This window comes from Cetorhinus maximus, chromosome X (genome assembly GCF_964194155.1).
Source record: "Cetorhinus maximus chromosome X, sCetMax3.hap1.1, whole genome shotgun sequence".
In the NCBI taxonomy this organism is placed as follows: Eukaryota; Metazoa; Chordata; class Chondrichthyes; order Lamniformes; family Cetorhinidae; genus Cetorhinus; species Cetorhinus maximus.
Genome location: NC_135917.1, coordinates 1,550,697 through 1,563,942, shown reverse-complemented (window position 1 = coordinate 1,563,942; position 13,246 = coordinate 1,550,697). Strand labels below are relative to the sequence as shown.

Here is a 13,246-nt window from a genome sequence, read left to right as displayed (position 1 = left end):
AAAAGAATCCTTGATATATTTAAGAGTGGTCACCTGGTACAGTTTGATCAATACAGCTGAAAATAGGTTTATCACAAACATTTTTAATATGAGTGCATAAGAATGTGAGTAACCCGACTTTAAATAACTGAAAATGACTGCAAAAAACTATAAAGGGCCATTTGCTAGTTATATTTGTGTAGTCAGTTTCTTTGTAAAATAAAATTTTTAAAATATTTAAAAGCTTTGAAGAGGTGCCTGTGTCCATGCTTAAGTAAGCTTAATTTTGATAGCCTCCTCTCAAAGGCCCACAAACAAATGCTGAAACTGAAGCAGAAACTCTGGATTAATTTGGGACTGAGTACAGTATCGCCCACACAGTGATGTAAGAAAGCACATGACGCAGACCTACAGCCAGTGTGGTGTTCAGCAGAGACGTGTTAAGACCTAGATATCGAGCTAGCTCCTTGCCTGTACCCTTTACTGTATATAAGTATATAGTTACAAGTAGTTAATAAAGAATTGCTGTTAACATAAAGAAGACTAAGAAAACTTATTTAACAGACACGTTCTGTAACCAACACCATCCCAACATGTTGGCAGCTTGGGATCAAAAACCCTCAACCTCACAGAAATGCTGAAAGACTTAGAAAAAGAAACCTTTCAATGGAAATTCTGACCTGAGAGAAGCTCCCAACTGAAGCTGAAGATGCTGAGAAAATTCACCAGAAAAAGCTTCAGAGAAAAGAGCCTGGAAGCTGAGGGCAGAAATTTTACTGCAGCAGAAGACTCCATAGAAATCCCCCTTGGAAGTCCAGTTTCAGCATGCAGAGTCCAGATCCTGCAAGGGTGAGCTAAATCTTTTAAATTCCAGGCTGCAGCTAGTCCTGAGAACCCCTTTTATTAATCCAAAGTCAGAAGCGCCGTTTGAATGAAACTCGTTGCTTAACCCAATCCCCAACTCCGAGCCTCAACATTTGTCCTTCAATTTCAAAAAAGAAAAAAAATGATTATTAATTAAATTTCTCAGCCTCTCGGGAACGTTGTGACCATTCGATTTGTAAAACAGCAGCCTGCATTGAATTTGAAGGCCTTGCTACTCGCAACAGTAAATCACTGAATGGAATAAATCAGCAGACAGCCAACTTATGCAGCCATTGTGAACATTTTTTCTTCCAGAAGCACGCCGCTGCCATTTTGTGGAGCCCACCAAAACCGGCAAACATGGGAAACCCTTTGTGCTGCAGTGAATGGCGATGCCATCTTGAAAGCTTGTAAGCTCTTAAAGCTGCATCCACACTTTAAACATCTTTAACATGGATCACAATTCCACATTTCCAACTCCACTTGGATTCACTCAAGGCCTGGACCAGTCACACAATTGGGGTCTTTGGAGGAAAATATTTTTAAGTGACAGCATTGCTCCAGACAGCAAAAGTTCTGCAGACTTGCAAGCAAAAGATGATCTAACCCTAGACAAGGCAATCTAGATAGTTAGACTGTCTGAGCTACGCGAGCTACACAGGACAATCCTAAAGGGAGAGAATGCAACATGGGGCAGAAGCCAACCCTCAGTCCAGCCTATCAGGTCACAAAGACACAGGGACAATCCAACTCCGGGAAAGCAATTCCTGAACCACCCAGCAGAGCGACCTTGTCAGTGCTGGGATGCGAAGCACCCTCACAGGAGAGATCAATGTCATGCGAGTACTGCCCAATGCTTCCACTGTAACAGACCAGGACACTTTGGCAAACTGTGCAAGTCAGATTGATAGCCCAAAGGTAATCCACGAGGTTGAGACTGAAAACCTAGAAGACATACAGCCATGCTTCTTGGGTGAGGTCAAAGATTGTGGTTCCTCATTTTGGAATGCTGACATCTGGTAAATGATCATCTGACAAATTTTAAACTATATTCAGATGCCAGCGTGACAGCCCTGTCAGACAAGGAACCATGGCTCAAAGACCCCTGGCTTTGAACAACGGACACTCCACATCATGCGGCAGGAGGAATCCAACTTCAAATCAAGGGCACCCTGCAGGTGACGCTGAGGTATAAGGATAAAATTATGTATCAAACTCAACCTCCTGCAATGGATTGAAGAGGTCAACCAACAAGGCCCTGGCTCCAAATACAGACATGAGTTCCCAAAACTCTTCACAGGACTAGGCCGCCTGAAAAATGAGCACAAGATTACGCTCAGGGATGACGCTAAACTTTTCACTCTGCAAAAGGTCCCCCAACCCCTCATGAAGGAAGTACAGTGGCAGCTGGACAAGCTGGTAAACATGGGAGTTATTTCCCCAGTCAAATGACCTACCACATGGTGCTCTGGGATGGTCCCAATCCAAAATCAAACAGGTCCCTCCACATCTGCATGGACCTCACACAGTTTAACAAGGCCATAGCCATGGAGGTTCATCCCATGTCCTCAGTGGACGAGAGTCTGACTAAGCTCTCCAGGAGCATGGTGTTTTCCAAACTAGATGCTAACATTGATTTCTAGCAGCTTCCCCCTCGATGAGGACACCCAGCTTCTAACTACATTTATTACCCACTTTGGCAGATTTTGCTTCAACTGTCTTCCCTTTGGGATCACGTTAGCACCTGAGATATTCCAATGCACAATGCCTGGCATCCTGCAGGGCCTTCATGGGGTCATTTGCCCCATGGATGATGTCTTGGTTCATGGGGTCACAGTGGAAGAGCGTGATGAAAGGCTCACAGCAGTCTTGGAGTGACTACAGGAGACAGGGGTAAGGCTGAATGATAAATGTGAATTTACCATGACCTCCATTTGGTTCCTGGGCCACGTCATCAGCAACAAAGGCATCACAGTAGATTCACATAAAACCAAGGCGATCACCGACTTCCCTGTCCTTCCTCCGTCCCCAACCTCCAGCGTCTCCTAGGGATGGTGAACCAGCTGGCGGAGTTTTTACTTCACTTGCCACAGTTCTCCAAACCGCTGAGACAGCTGCTGAAGAAAGACCAAGCATGGTACTGGGATCCCCAGAATGAGCAAGCGTTCACTCACATCAAGGCGATGCTTCTCTCCACATCGTGGCCCACCACGACCCCCCTGCCCACCACCACAGCAGCCGATGCTTCGTCCACAGGCCTCGGAGCAATGCACTTTTGGGAGCAATTGGATGGTAGTTGTTGACCTGTCTACTACACTTCCAGAGGGCTGTCGGACACAGAGACAAGATACACCATCATTGAAAAGGGAGCTCTTGCAGTCACATGGGTATGTGAGAATTTTTCCGACTACATCGTCAGCCTCAAGATCACAATCAAAATAGAACATAAACCACTGGTCTCCTTTTTGAACAAGAGGTAGCTCACAAAGATGCCTCCTAGGGTCCAGAGGTTTCACCTGTGCCTCATGAGATTCGCCTATGAGACTGCCTGCCACCAAGAAAAAAAAAATCAGACGACGGCAGACACACTTTCAAGGGTCACTGTGGGTCTCCCAACAAAACAGGACATCAACTTTGTGGCAGAACTTGAGGCCAACTCCCAAGCCACTACCAGGCACCTGCCAGGAACCACAACCAGGCTCCAACAGATCCACCAGGAGCAACTTCGCGATGAAGAGTGAACCCAAATCTGCCCCTACTGTCAACAAGGATGGGCTCAACAGAGACCAAATGGAGGTGCAGCCAAAATGTGGTTCGAGCAGCAGAACCACTTTACGGTTTATGACAAATGGCTGGTCACCCAGCCTCCCTGCGGGCAGATGTTCTTCAAAAGATACATCAGGGTCACCTGGGTGTAGGGCATGGGCTCAATCCACTGTCTCATGGCTGGGCATCTCCAAAGCGATAGAAGAGATCATCGCAAATTGCCAGGTTTATGCATTGCACCTCCAGGACCAAAGGGAGCCACTCATTCCCACCCAATTCCCTAACAGGTCTTGGGAGAGACTGGGCACAGACCTGTTTGTCTACAGTGGTAAATCCTTCCTGATAGGCGTGGATTACTCTCCTCCAAATGAGTGGAGATAAAACAACTTCATACGACCACCACAGAAACAGTAATCAAAGCACTAAAAGGGATGTTTGTGAGCCATGGCATCCCAGACAAGCTCACATCTGATAACGGCCCACAACTCTCTAATGCATGCTTCACACACTTCGCAGCCATAGCCAACTTCCACCACCACACCAGCTCCCCCAAGATACCTGCAGTCAACCAGTGAAGCAGAATGAGGGGTGCGTACAGTGAAGGCCCTGCTGAACAAAAATGAGGACTTCCTCACCTCACTGCTTACTTACAGGTCCACCCCCTTAGCTCCTGATGGGCAGGAAACTTTGCACATAGCCTCCGATCCTGCCAACAAAACACATGCTAAGATTGGTAGCCAGGGACTACCAGGGTATCCAAGCAAAAGAGCAGTCCAGCAGACAGAAGCAAGCTTCTGCCTACAACAGAAGGCACCACATCAGACATTAGCCACTGCTGCAGCAGGGTGACAACGTCTGGATCCTGGACCTTGGGAGACAAGTAACGGTCCTCTGATGGACTGAGGATCAATTGCGGTACTACCAGATTGGCACAGCAGAGGGCATGGTCCAATGAAACAAGAGGAATCTCTGCCCTCTTCCTATACCAGCTCCTCCTATTGCACGGTGGAGGACTATAGATGATACCCAAATGCCAGTCCAACCTCCAAGCCAACAACAAGAACTAGAACCAGCAGAGCCGACCACTCCTCTGATAGAATGGCGAATGAGATGTGGAAGGGTTATAAGGTCTCCAGACGGCCTGAGCCTCTAACTTCAAGGACTTGAAGGGGAGAGTGGGGTAGTGAGAATTTTGTAATAATGCTAATACAGAAATAACAATAATGTTGGAATAGTATTAAGACAGTAACAACAAGGTAAATGCATAAGACTAATAACAATGTAAGACATGAAGCAAACTAGTGTAATTCCATATCTATAGGATAAAGACTTGGGGGGAGGTGTAGTATAAATGCCTGGCACATACAGGGTTAATGTGGGACTGAGTACAGTACCGCCCACACAGTGATGTAAGAAAGCACATGACACAGATCTGGGGTCAGTATAGTGTTGAGCAGAGATGTGTTAAGACCTAGACATGGCGATAGCTCCTTGCCTGTACCCTTGTAGTAGTTAATAAAGACTTGACGTTTACATACAGAAGACTATGAAGACTTCTTCAACAGACATGTTCTGTAACCAACACCATCCAGACATTCCTTTCTTCCTCGTGTGTTTATCCAGCTTCCCTCTTAAATGCATCGACGCTATTCACCTTGACCACTCCCTGCAGTAGCAGGTTCCACATTCTCATCACTCTCTGGGTAAAGAAGTTTCTCCTGAATTCCCCAATGGAATTATTAGTGACCATCTTATATTGATGGCCCCTAGTTCTGGTCTCCCCTGACAAATGGGGAGAGACCAGAACCTTCTCTATACCTACCCTAGAAGTGACCCTCTAGAGAAAGGGAGAGAGCAGAAATAACAGGTTTCCAAGTGGATGAAAAAAGACAGGATTGTGAATATTCCCTGTTGCATTGAAGAGGTTTATTTCTTTCTCCGCTTTCCACTCATACTCTCACGAGGCCACTGACTTATGCTGGGCTACAGTTCTATGGGCACCACAGCTCTCTACTGATGGTAGGATATTTTATCACAGGGGTAATCACAACTGAGCCTAATCCTCTTCTCAGATTAGGGGACTTGTTGCCAAGTGTATCTCTATTGACACCTCAGTTGAAACCAGCTAACTCAATACAGACCAGGGATCCAACAAGGGGCTCACCTGATCTGTGTTTCTGCAATGCAGCGATTGTAATGAGATATACTGTGTCTTTTTTACATTGTGGGTTCCACAACAGGAAACGTTTATCCACTAGGTTTTAAGGGGTATTAACAGATTGAAGTTCTAAACTACCTTCATTTTGAAAATATCCCCAACATAATTTCCCTCTGTATTTAAACAAAACAACCTCCTATGTCAACTTTGTCCCTGGTTTTATCCATTGCATAGTCAGCCAGTTAATAGTTATTTGACTCATTTAGGAAAGTAATGATGCTGACCTTTCAAAGCAAAAGCCAAACATTATGTCCATTATCTTACAACACCTTATGCTCCTTGACCTTTGGTTACGTATCATAGCTCCCATGATTTCCTGTTTACTGCAAAATCTCCCCTCATATTCCTTCCTCCCTGCATCGCACAGCAATAAATGTGGAACCTCACGACTAAACAGTCACCATTTGGAGAGGTACTTCTACTGTTGGAACAAATCATTCAGCAAGGCGCAAGGAACATTTAGTCAGGTCAGTGACAGCTTTCTTACTATATGTAATAATTTAAGAGATGAATTTTCTGCGATACAAGAATTGTAACGAGATATACTCTGTATTTTTTTGCATTGTAACATTGCAGTAGATTCCATAACAGGAAAAGTACACTATTAACTTTTTGAAGAAACTTGGCATTCAATGTTCAGTACAATACAACGACTAAGTGAAATCTTTAGTAGAGAGAGATAGAGTAGACACTGTTGGTTGTGTCACTGTTTAATTAAAACAGAAGCTGCATATGTCTCATGATGTTCTGTTTTTCTACTGCAGTTTCAATGCATGCTGAAGTGCAAATCAAAATCAATTTAATTAAAACCTTTACAGCATAAAATAAAAACCTGCCCAATTCATAGGAAATAGGAGCAGGAGTAGGCCATTCGATCCCTTGAGCATGCTCCACCATTCAGTAAGATCATCGCTGATGGGCTACCTCAACGACATTTTCCCACACTATCCCCATATCCCATGATATCTTTAGTATCCAGAAATCTATCAATTTCTGTATTGACCATACTCAATAACTGAGCCTCCACAGCCCTCTGGGATAGAGAATTCCAAAGATTCGCCACCCTCTGAGTGAAGAAATGCCTCTTCATCTCAGTCCTAAATATCCTACCTCTTATTCTGAGACTGTGTGTTAATATGGCAATCACCTTGTTAAAACCAACTGCTAGTTAAACAGGTGATGGGCATTAATTATCCCATCTAAATAGAATAAAAAGGTATAGCTAGAACACTTTGGGTGGAAGCTACTAGGAAGTTAGTAGCACTGAGGAGTTGTCTTGAAAAATAAACCAGCTTAACCAAAATACCAGCCTGGATTATATTGTAAATAACACTGTGTCCCCTGGTTCTAGACCTCCCCCCACCCCCGCCAGGGGAAACATCCTTCCTTGTCGAGCCCTGCAAGAATTTTGTATGCTTCAATGAGATCACCTCTTATTCTTCTAAACTCCAGAGATTACAGGCCCACCCTCCTCATAGGACAATCCTGCCATCCCAGGAATCAGCCTGGTGAACCTTCTATGGTAAGTATATCCTTCCTTAGGTAAGGAGGCCAAAACTGTACACAATACTCCAGGTGCAGTCTCACCAAGGCTCTATACATTTGCAGCAAGACTTTACCCCTGTACTCAAATCCTCTTGCAATTAAGACCAACATACCATTGGTCTTCCTAATTGCTTGTTGTACCTGCATGTTAGCTTTCAGTGACTTATGAACAAGGACACCCAGATCCCTTTGGACATCAACACTTTCCAATCTCTCCCCATTTAAGAAATACTCTGTATTTCTGTTTTTCCTACCAAAGTGGGTAACTTCATATTTTTCCACATTATATTCCATCTGCCATGTTCTTGACCACTCACTTAGCCTGTCTAAATCCCCTTCATTCCCTGATTCATTTTTGTGTACAGGACATACCTGGGCAATTTTTCACGTTGCCAGGTAGATGCCAGTGTTGCAGATGTACTGGAGCAGCTCGGCTAGGGACGCAGCAAATTCTGGAGCACAAGTCTTCAGTACTAGCGCTGGAATATTTTCAGGGTCCATAGCCTTTGCACTATCCAGTGCCTTCAGCCATTTCTTGATATCACATGGAGTGAATTGAAGTGGCTGAAGACTGGCTTCTGTGATGCTGGGGACTTCTGGAGGAGGCCGAGATGGATCACCCACTCGGCACTTCTGGCTGAAGATTGTTGCAAATGATTCAGCCTTATCTTTTGCACTGATGTGCTGGGCTCCCCCATCATTGAGGATGAGGATATTTGTGGAGCCTCCTCCAGTGAATTGTTTAATTGTCCACCAGCATTCACGACTGGATGTAGCAGGACTGCAGAGCTTCGATCTGATTGGTTGGTTGTGGGATCGCTTAGCTCTGTCTATCACTTGCTGCTTATGCTGTTTGACACGCAAGTAGTCCTGAGTTGTAGCTTCATCAGGTTGACACCTCATTTTTAGGTATGCCTGGTGCTGCTGCTGACATGTCCTCCTGCACTCTTCATTGAACTAGGGTTGACCCTGGCTTGATGGTAATGGTAGAGTGGGGAATATGCCTGGTCATGTGGTTACAGGCTGTGGTTGGGTACAATTTTGCTGCTGCTGATGGCCCACAGTGCCTCATGGATGCTCAGTCTTGAGTTGCTAGATCTGTTTGAAATCTATCCCATTTAGCACGGCAGTAGTGCCACACAACACAATGGAGGGAATCCTTAATGTGACAACGAGATTTCATCTCCACAAGGACTGTGCGGTGGTCATTCCTATCGATACCATATTGGACAGATGCATCTGCAGCAGGCAGGTTGGTGAGGATGAGGTCAAGTATGTTTTTCCCTCTTGTTGGTTCCCTCACCTGCCACATACCCAGCCTAGCAGCTATGTCCTTTAGGACTCAGCATGCTCGGTCAGTAGTGATGCTACTGAGCCACTCTTTGTGATGGACATTGAAGTTCCCCACTCAGAGTACATTCTACGTCCTTGCCACCCTCAGTGCTTCCTCCAAGTGGTGTTCAATGTGGAGGAGCACTGATTCATCAGCTGAGGCGGGTGGGGGCAGTACATTGCTAACCAGCAGGAGATTTCCTTGCCCATGTTTGACCTGATGCATTGAGACTTCAATGGGGTCCCAACTCTTGCTAACATATGGTTCTATGGGTACTAGTCACTATGGTGCTGCTTTTCGGATGAGACATTAAACTAAGGCCCTCTCTTCCCTCTCAAGTGGACATAAAAGATCCCATGGCACTATTTGAAGGAATACTCTTTGGTCAATATTTACCCTTTAACTAACAGTTAACAAAATAGTGGTCATTATTTCATTGCTCTTTATGGGATCTTGCTGTGCACAAAAATGACTAACCATCACAGCAGTGACTACACTTCAGAAGTACTTAATTGACTACAAAGCACTTTAGGATGTCCTGAGATCGTGAAAGGTGCTGTATAAATGCAATTTCTTTCTTTCTTTTCTTTGGTTCCTAATACCCTCGCCTAACAAAATCTATCAATGGCAGTTGTGAAATCTCCAACTGACCCCCTGCTTCAACAGTTTTTGGGAGAGAAGGCTCCGGATTTCCACTACCCCTTATGTGAAGGAATGCTAAAGCCATCTGTAGCTCCCTTTATAGATGCCTCAGCTCATATTACTTAACTCAGAGTGTGGGGACTAAACCTTCAAGTCTGTAGGTTTTACTACCGCACCATGCTGTCAAGACATTTGTTCAGTCTTTGGTGGGGTGGGAGAGGTGCAGTTGGTGGGCAGCAGCCAGTGGTTTTTTTAAAAAAAGACAAATGGCTACTGAAATCAACCAACCATTAGACAAGGGATAAACTCTTACAGAAAAACTTTACATAGTACAGGAAAGCAGCAGGGATAGGGAGAAAGCTTCTTTTCTCCACATCTGAAAGCACTGATGCATGTGGGCACATCGTTGCATTGGTTCATGTACTCTTCTGTTTTCTTGCCCGGGTGAGTATTTTTCTTGTGCAGGGCTAGATGGTGAGTATTCAAGAGTTGTTCAACTGAGGCAGCATCGCAACTGAGTTTGATCCTGTTATTCACTTCCAGCTTGCTGCTTTTTGCCCAGTGGACAGTTGTGCCGCTTGTAGCAATCCTGCTGCTTAAGTTAGCGCAAACTGAATCTGAGACTTTCCTGGTTTATTTACATTAGCACCAAACCAGGCAATGCAACTATGCCACTGAGGCAGCTCATGGAAACTGTATTTAATCGCAATACCTTTTGATTCAATATTACAAATGTTTCTCATTTCTGCAGATTCTACAAGGAGGACTCAGCCATGGCCACCCCTAACAACACCTTCCATGCCAACGACAGTGATGAGTGCCATGGTTCTCAATGTTCCTGTTGGGTCACTTTGAATTACAAGGCATTGGACATGTCAACATTTTATTTCTACCTATTCTTTCTTCTAGTAGGTCTGATAGAGAATATCATTGTTATTTGGATAAACTGGCGGATGAGAGAGTCCAGGAAAGAAAGCAACCTTTACATTTTTAACATGGCTGTTGCTGACTTGTGTGCAGTTTTCTGCATCCCATTTAGGATGACAGAGGTATTGTACAATTACCACTGGATCTGGGGCAGTCTTCTGTGTAAATTTGATTCCTTCCTTTATTTTGTTACTCTGTACAGTAGCATCTTCTTCCTGGCCTGTTTTAGCGTTGATGAATATGTCTCACTGCGATACCCGTTCCAAGCCCAGGGATCAAGAGACCGACAAATCCGCAGGATGGTGTGTGTGTGCATGTGGACTACAGCTGTGCTATTATCTGTACCACAATTTGTATATGCTGACACTTTAGGAATTGTGTATATTTACTGCTTCACTGAAAATATGCTATTTTCGTATGTTACAAGCTCTGTTATTTTACTTTTTGGATTCATTATTCCTTTGTTTATAATTATAGTGAGTAATGTTTTCACTTCAAGAGCTATGAAAGACTCCAGTAACACAGGTAGCATAAGGACCCGTAAAATAATATGTGCTTATATCATAGCATTTTTGCTATGCTGGTCACCTTTTTATATAACTGTATTTCTTTCCCTGATAGGTGACTTTCTCAACTGTGTTGTGCAGCATGTAGTGTATTATTTTTACGACCTTGTGGAGTGCCTCACCTTTTCCCACTGTATTGTAAATCCCATTCTGTACAACTTTATGCACAAAGATTTCAGGTATCATTTAAAAACCTGTGTTGTAAAGTACATGCCTAAACGATACGTCAAGGAGGATGACAATGTTTCCATTTCTTCAGACACCAGACATATTGTGGTCATTACATGATTTAATCCTTTGATAGAGGACAAGAAACTGAGGGTATTAGTGATTCAGTCAAAATGATCTTCCAACAATTTTTTTCTTCTGTTCCTTGTTCTTGTTTCAATGTTAATTGAAAATCATATGGGCATCTTACTGCTGTAAAGCATTAAATATTCATATTAAAAATATTGTTAGAAATGGGACGCAAAATGAAGGGAAGAAGATGGCTTGACTGCACAGAATGTTGGTTCACTAATGCAGGAACATTCAAGTTTTTATCTCATTATGTCTTGCATAGGCCTCATAGAAAGTTCTTGGGATCTGACTTTGGATTTACTCATCCACAAGCACCAAGAACAGCTCCTTCCCAAACCTTCTGCCTACCAAAATCTTACAGCACAAATCATTCAATAGAAATAAAGGCTTTAAAATAATTGAGTTGTGTAGGCTTTGTGGTCATGGCTCATGGGCTGAAAGTTGCCATTGTTTGGAAACCCCTGCATTAATGCACTGAGCTACTTTGTGTAAGGATTCAGGTCCTTGACCACACAGTAATCCAAGAGAGGCTTCAAGCCACTTGCCCACAAAGAAAGGAAGGGAAGGGAAAACCCAACTGTGTGCCTCTGCCTAACTAGTTGCAGAATAGCAATGGGATGCAACTAAGTCATTTCGGTACAGGAAGTATGGATCTGGGTGAAACTGAGAGAAGAATGAGGAACTAAAATTTTTTTTTAAGAGAAAGCAAGATAAATGAAATACACAACTTAACCCATGTCTGTTTAAGAGTTGGTTTGGCTCAGCTAGTGGCTCTCACCTCCAAGTTTGAAAGTTGTGTTCATACCCTTGTCCAGGATTTGAGCACAATAACCAAGGCTGACCTTTCAGTATAGTCGTGAGGAATACTGCATTATCAGAGCTGGCTGAGGTGTTAAACAGAGATCCTGTTCTATTAGGTCAGGCAGATGTTAATGATGCTACAGAGGGAGAAGAGAGTTTAAGGAATGCTCCTGGTGTCCTGGTTGATCCAACTTCCTCAACCAACACTATCAAAATAAATAAACATCTTTATCGCTTTTGCTGTTTATGGAACACTGCTGTGCGCAAAATTTGCTGCTGCATTTGCCAACATAATAAGTACTCCAAAAAATACTTCATTGTCTGGGAAGTGTTTTGACAGAAATGTGAGAAGGTGCTATATAAATACAAGATTTTCTTTCTTTTGAAATATCCCCGCTGCACCTCTCCACCTTGTTTTCCTCCTTTAAGATGCTCCTTAAAACCTACCTCTTTGACTAAGCTTTTGGTCATTGCCCTAACATGTCATGTGGCTTAGTGTCATATTTTGTTTTTATAATACTTGTATGATCCTGGAATGTTCAATTGCATTAAAAACACTATATAAATAAGTTGTTGTTATTTCTGGATTGCCCCATGGCTCGGTTGGTAAAGGTAGCACAAGTTATGCAAACCAGAAAGTATCTGGTTCAACTCCTGGCCTGTGCTGAGTTAGCTGCTATCAGCTTGACCACTATTAGCAATGTGGCAATGAGCCCCACAATTCATAATTAGGGAGCAGAAAATCGAGCAGGGCTCCTGTTCACAATCCATTGTCACCTACAGGAAAGTATGTAGGTGAGTACAGGATCAGGTTTGACAGTGATGCTCTTATATGGCATTTTGGGAGATATGTGATAAGGCGCTACATAAATGCAAGGTTTCATGCTCACTGCTGAGGTTAACACCTGACTGGGCAAGCTCTGTAATGACACCGTATTAGCTTCTGATGGGGTGGGAGGGGGGAGTCGTAATCTAATAAAAAGTTGTGAACATTGTGACTGCAGTGTATTGTGAAGTATGTTAATTTCCTCATTGGCTAAAGTTGTTTTCTCTTTTCTAATTGATTATTTCTCCCCACTTTTGATATTCACTAATCATTGTTCATAGAACCGTTCTCTTCACTTTCAATTTCTCTTCAAAACCATTCTGGTCAATCAAGCTGCGGCAAAACAAAAATACTCAAAACAGCAGGCATAACAATTCTTCACCAACTGCATTCTATATCCTTAAAAAGAACATTTATTTCTCTTGTTAAAGTATGAACAAGGTAAAAATGCCTCAATCCAAGCCTCCAACTTGAGTCCT

General features: G+C 43.4%; 1 protein-coding gene across 2 annotated transcripts in view; it reads left to right on the top strand.

The window, feature by feature from the left end:
• LOC144672692 (G-protein coupled receptor 182-like) overlaps nt 1-12,510 on the top strand; it is a 30,889-nt gene extending 18,379 nt beyond the window's left edge. Inside the window, exons 1-2 of one of the 2 annotated variants that reach the window (XM_078534610.1) lie at nt 6,177-6,294; nt 10,099-12,510. In XM_078534610.1, coding sequence (XP_078390736.1) covers nt 10,121-11,128 — 1,008 coding nt within the window. In that variant the 5' untranslated portion in view covers nt 6,177-6,294; nt 10,099-10,120 and the 3' untranslated portion in view covers nt 11,129-12,510. Of the gene's footprint in view, nt 1-6,176; nt 6,295-10,098 lie in introns of those variants that run through there. The other variant, XM_078534611.1, reaches the window with a different exon arrangement.
• The last annotated feature ends 736 nt before the right edge of the window (nt 12,511-13,246 follow it).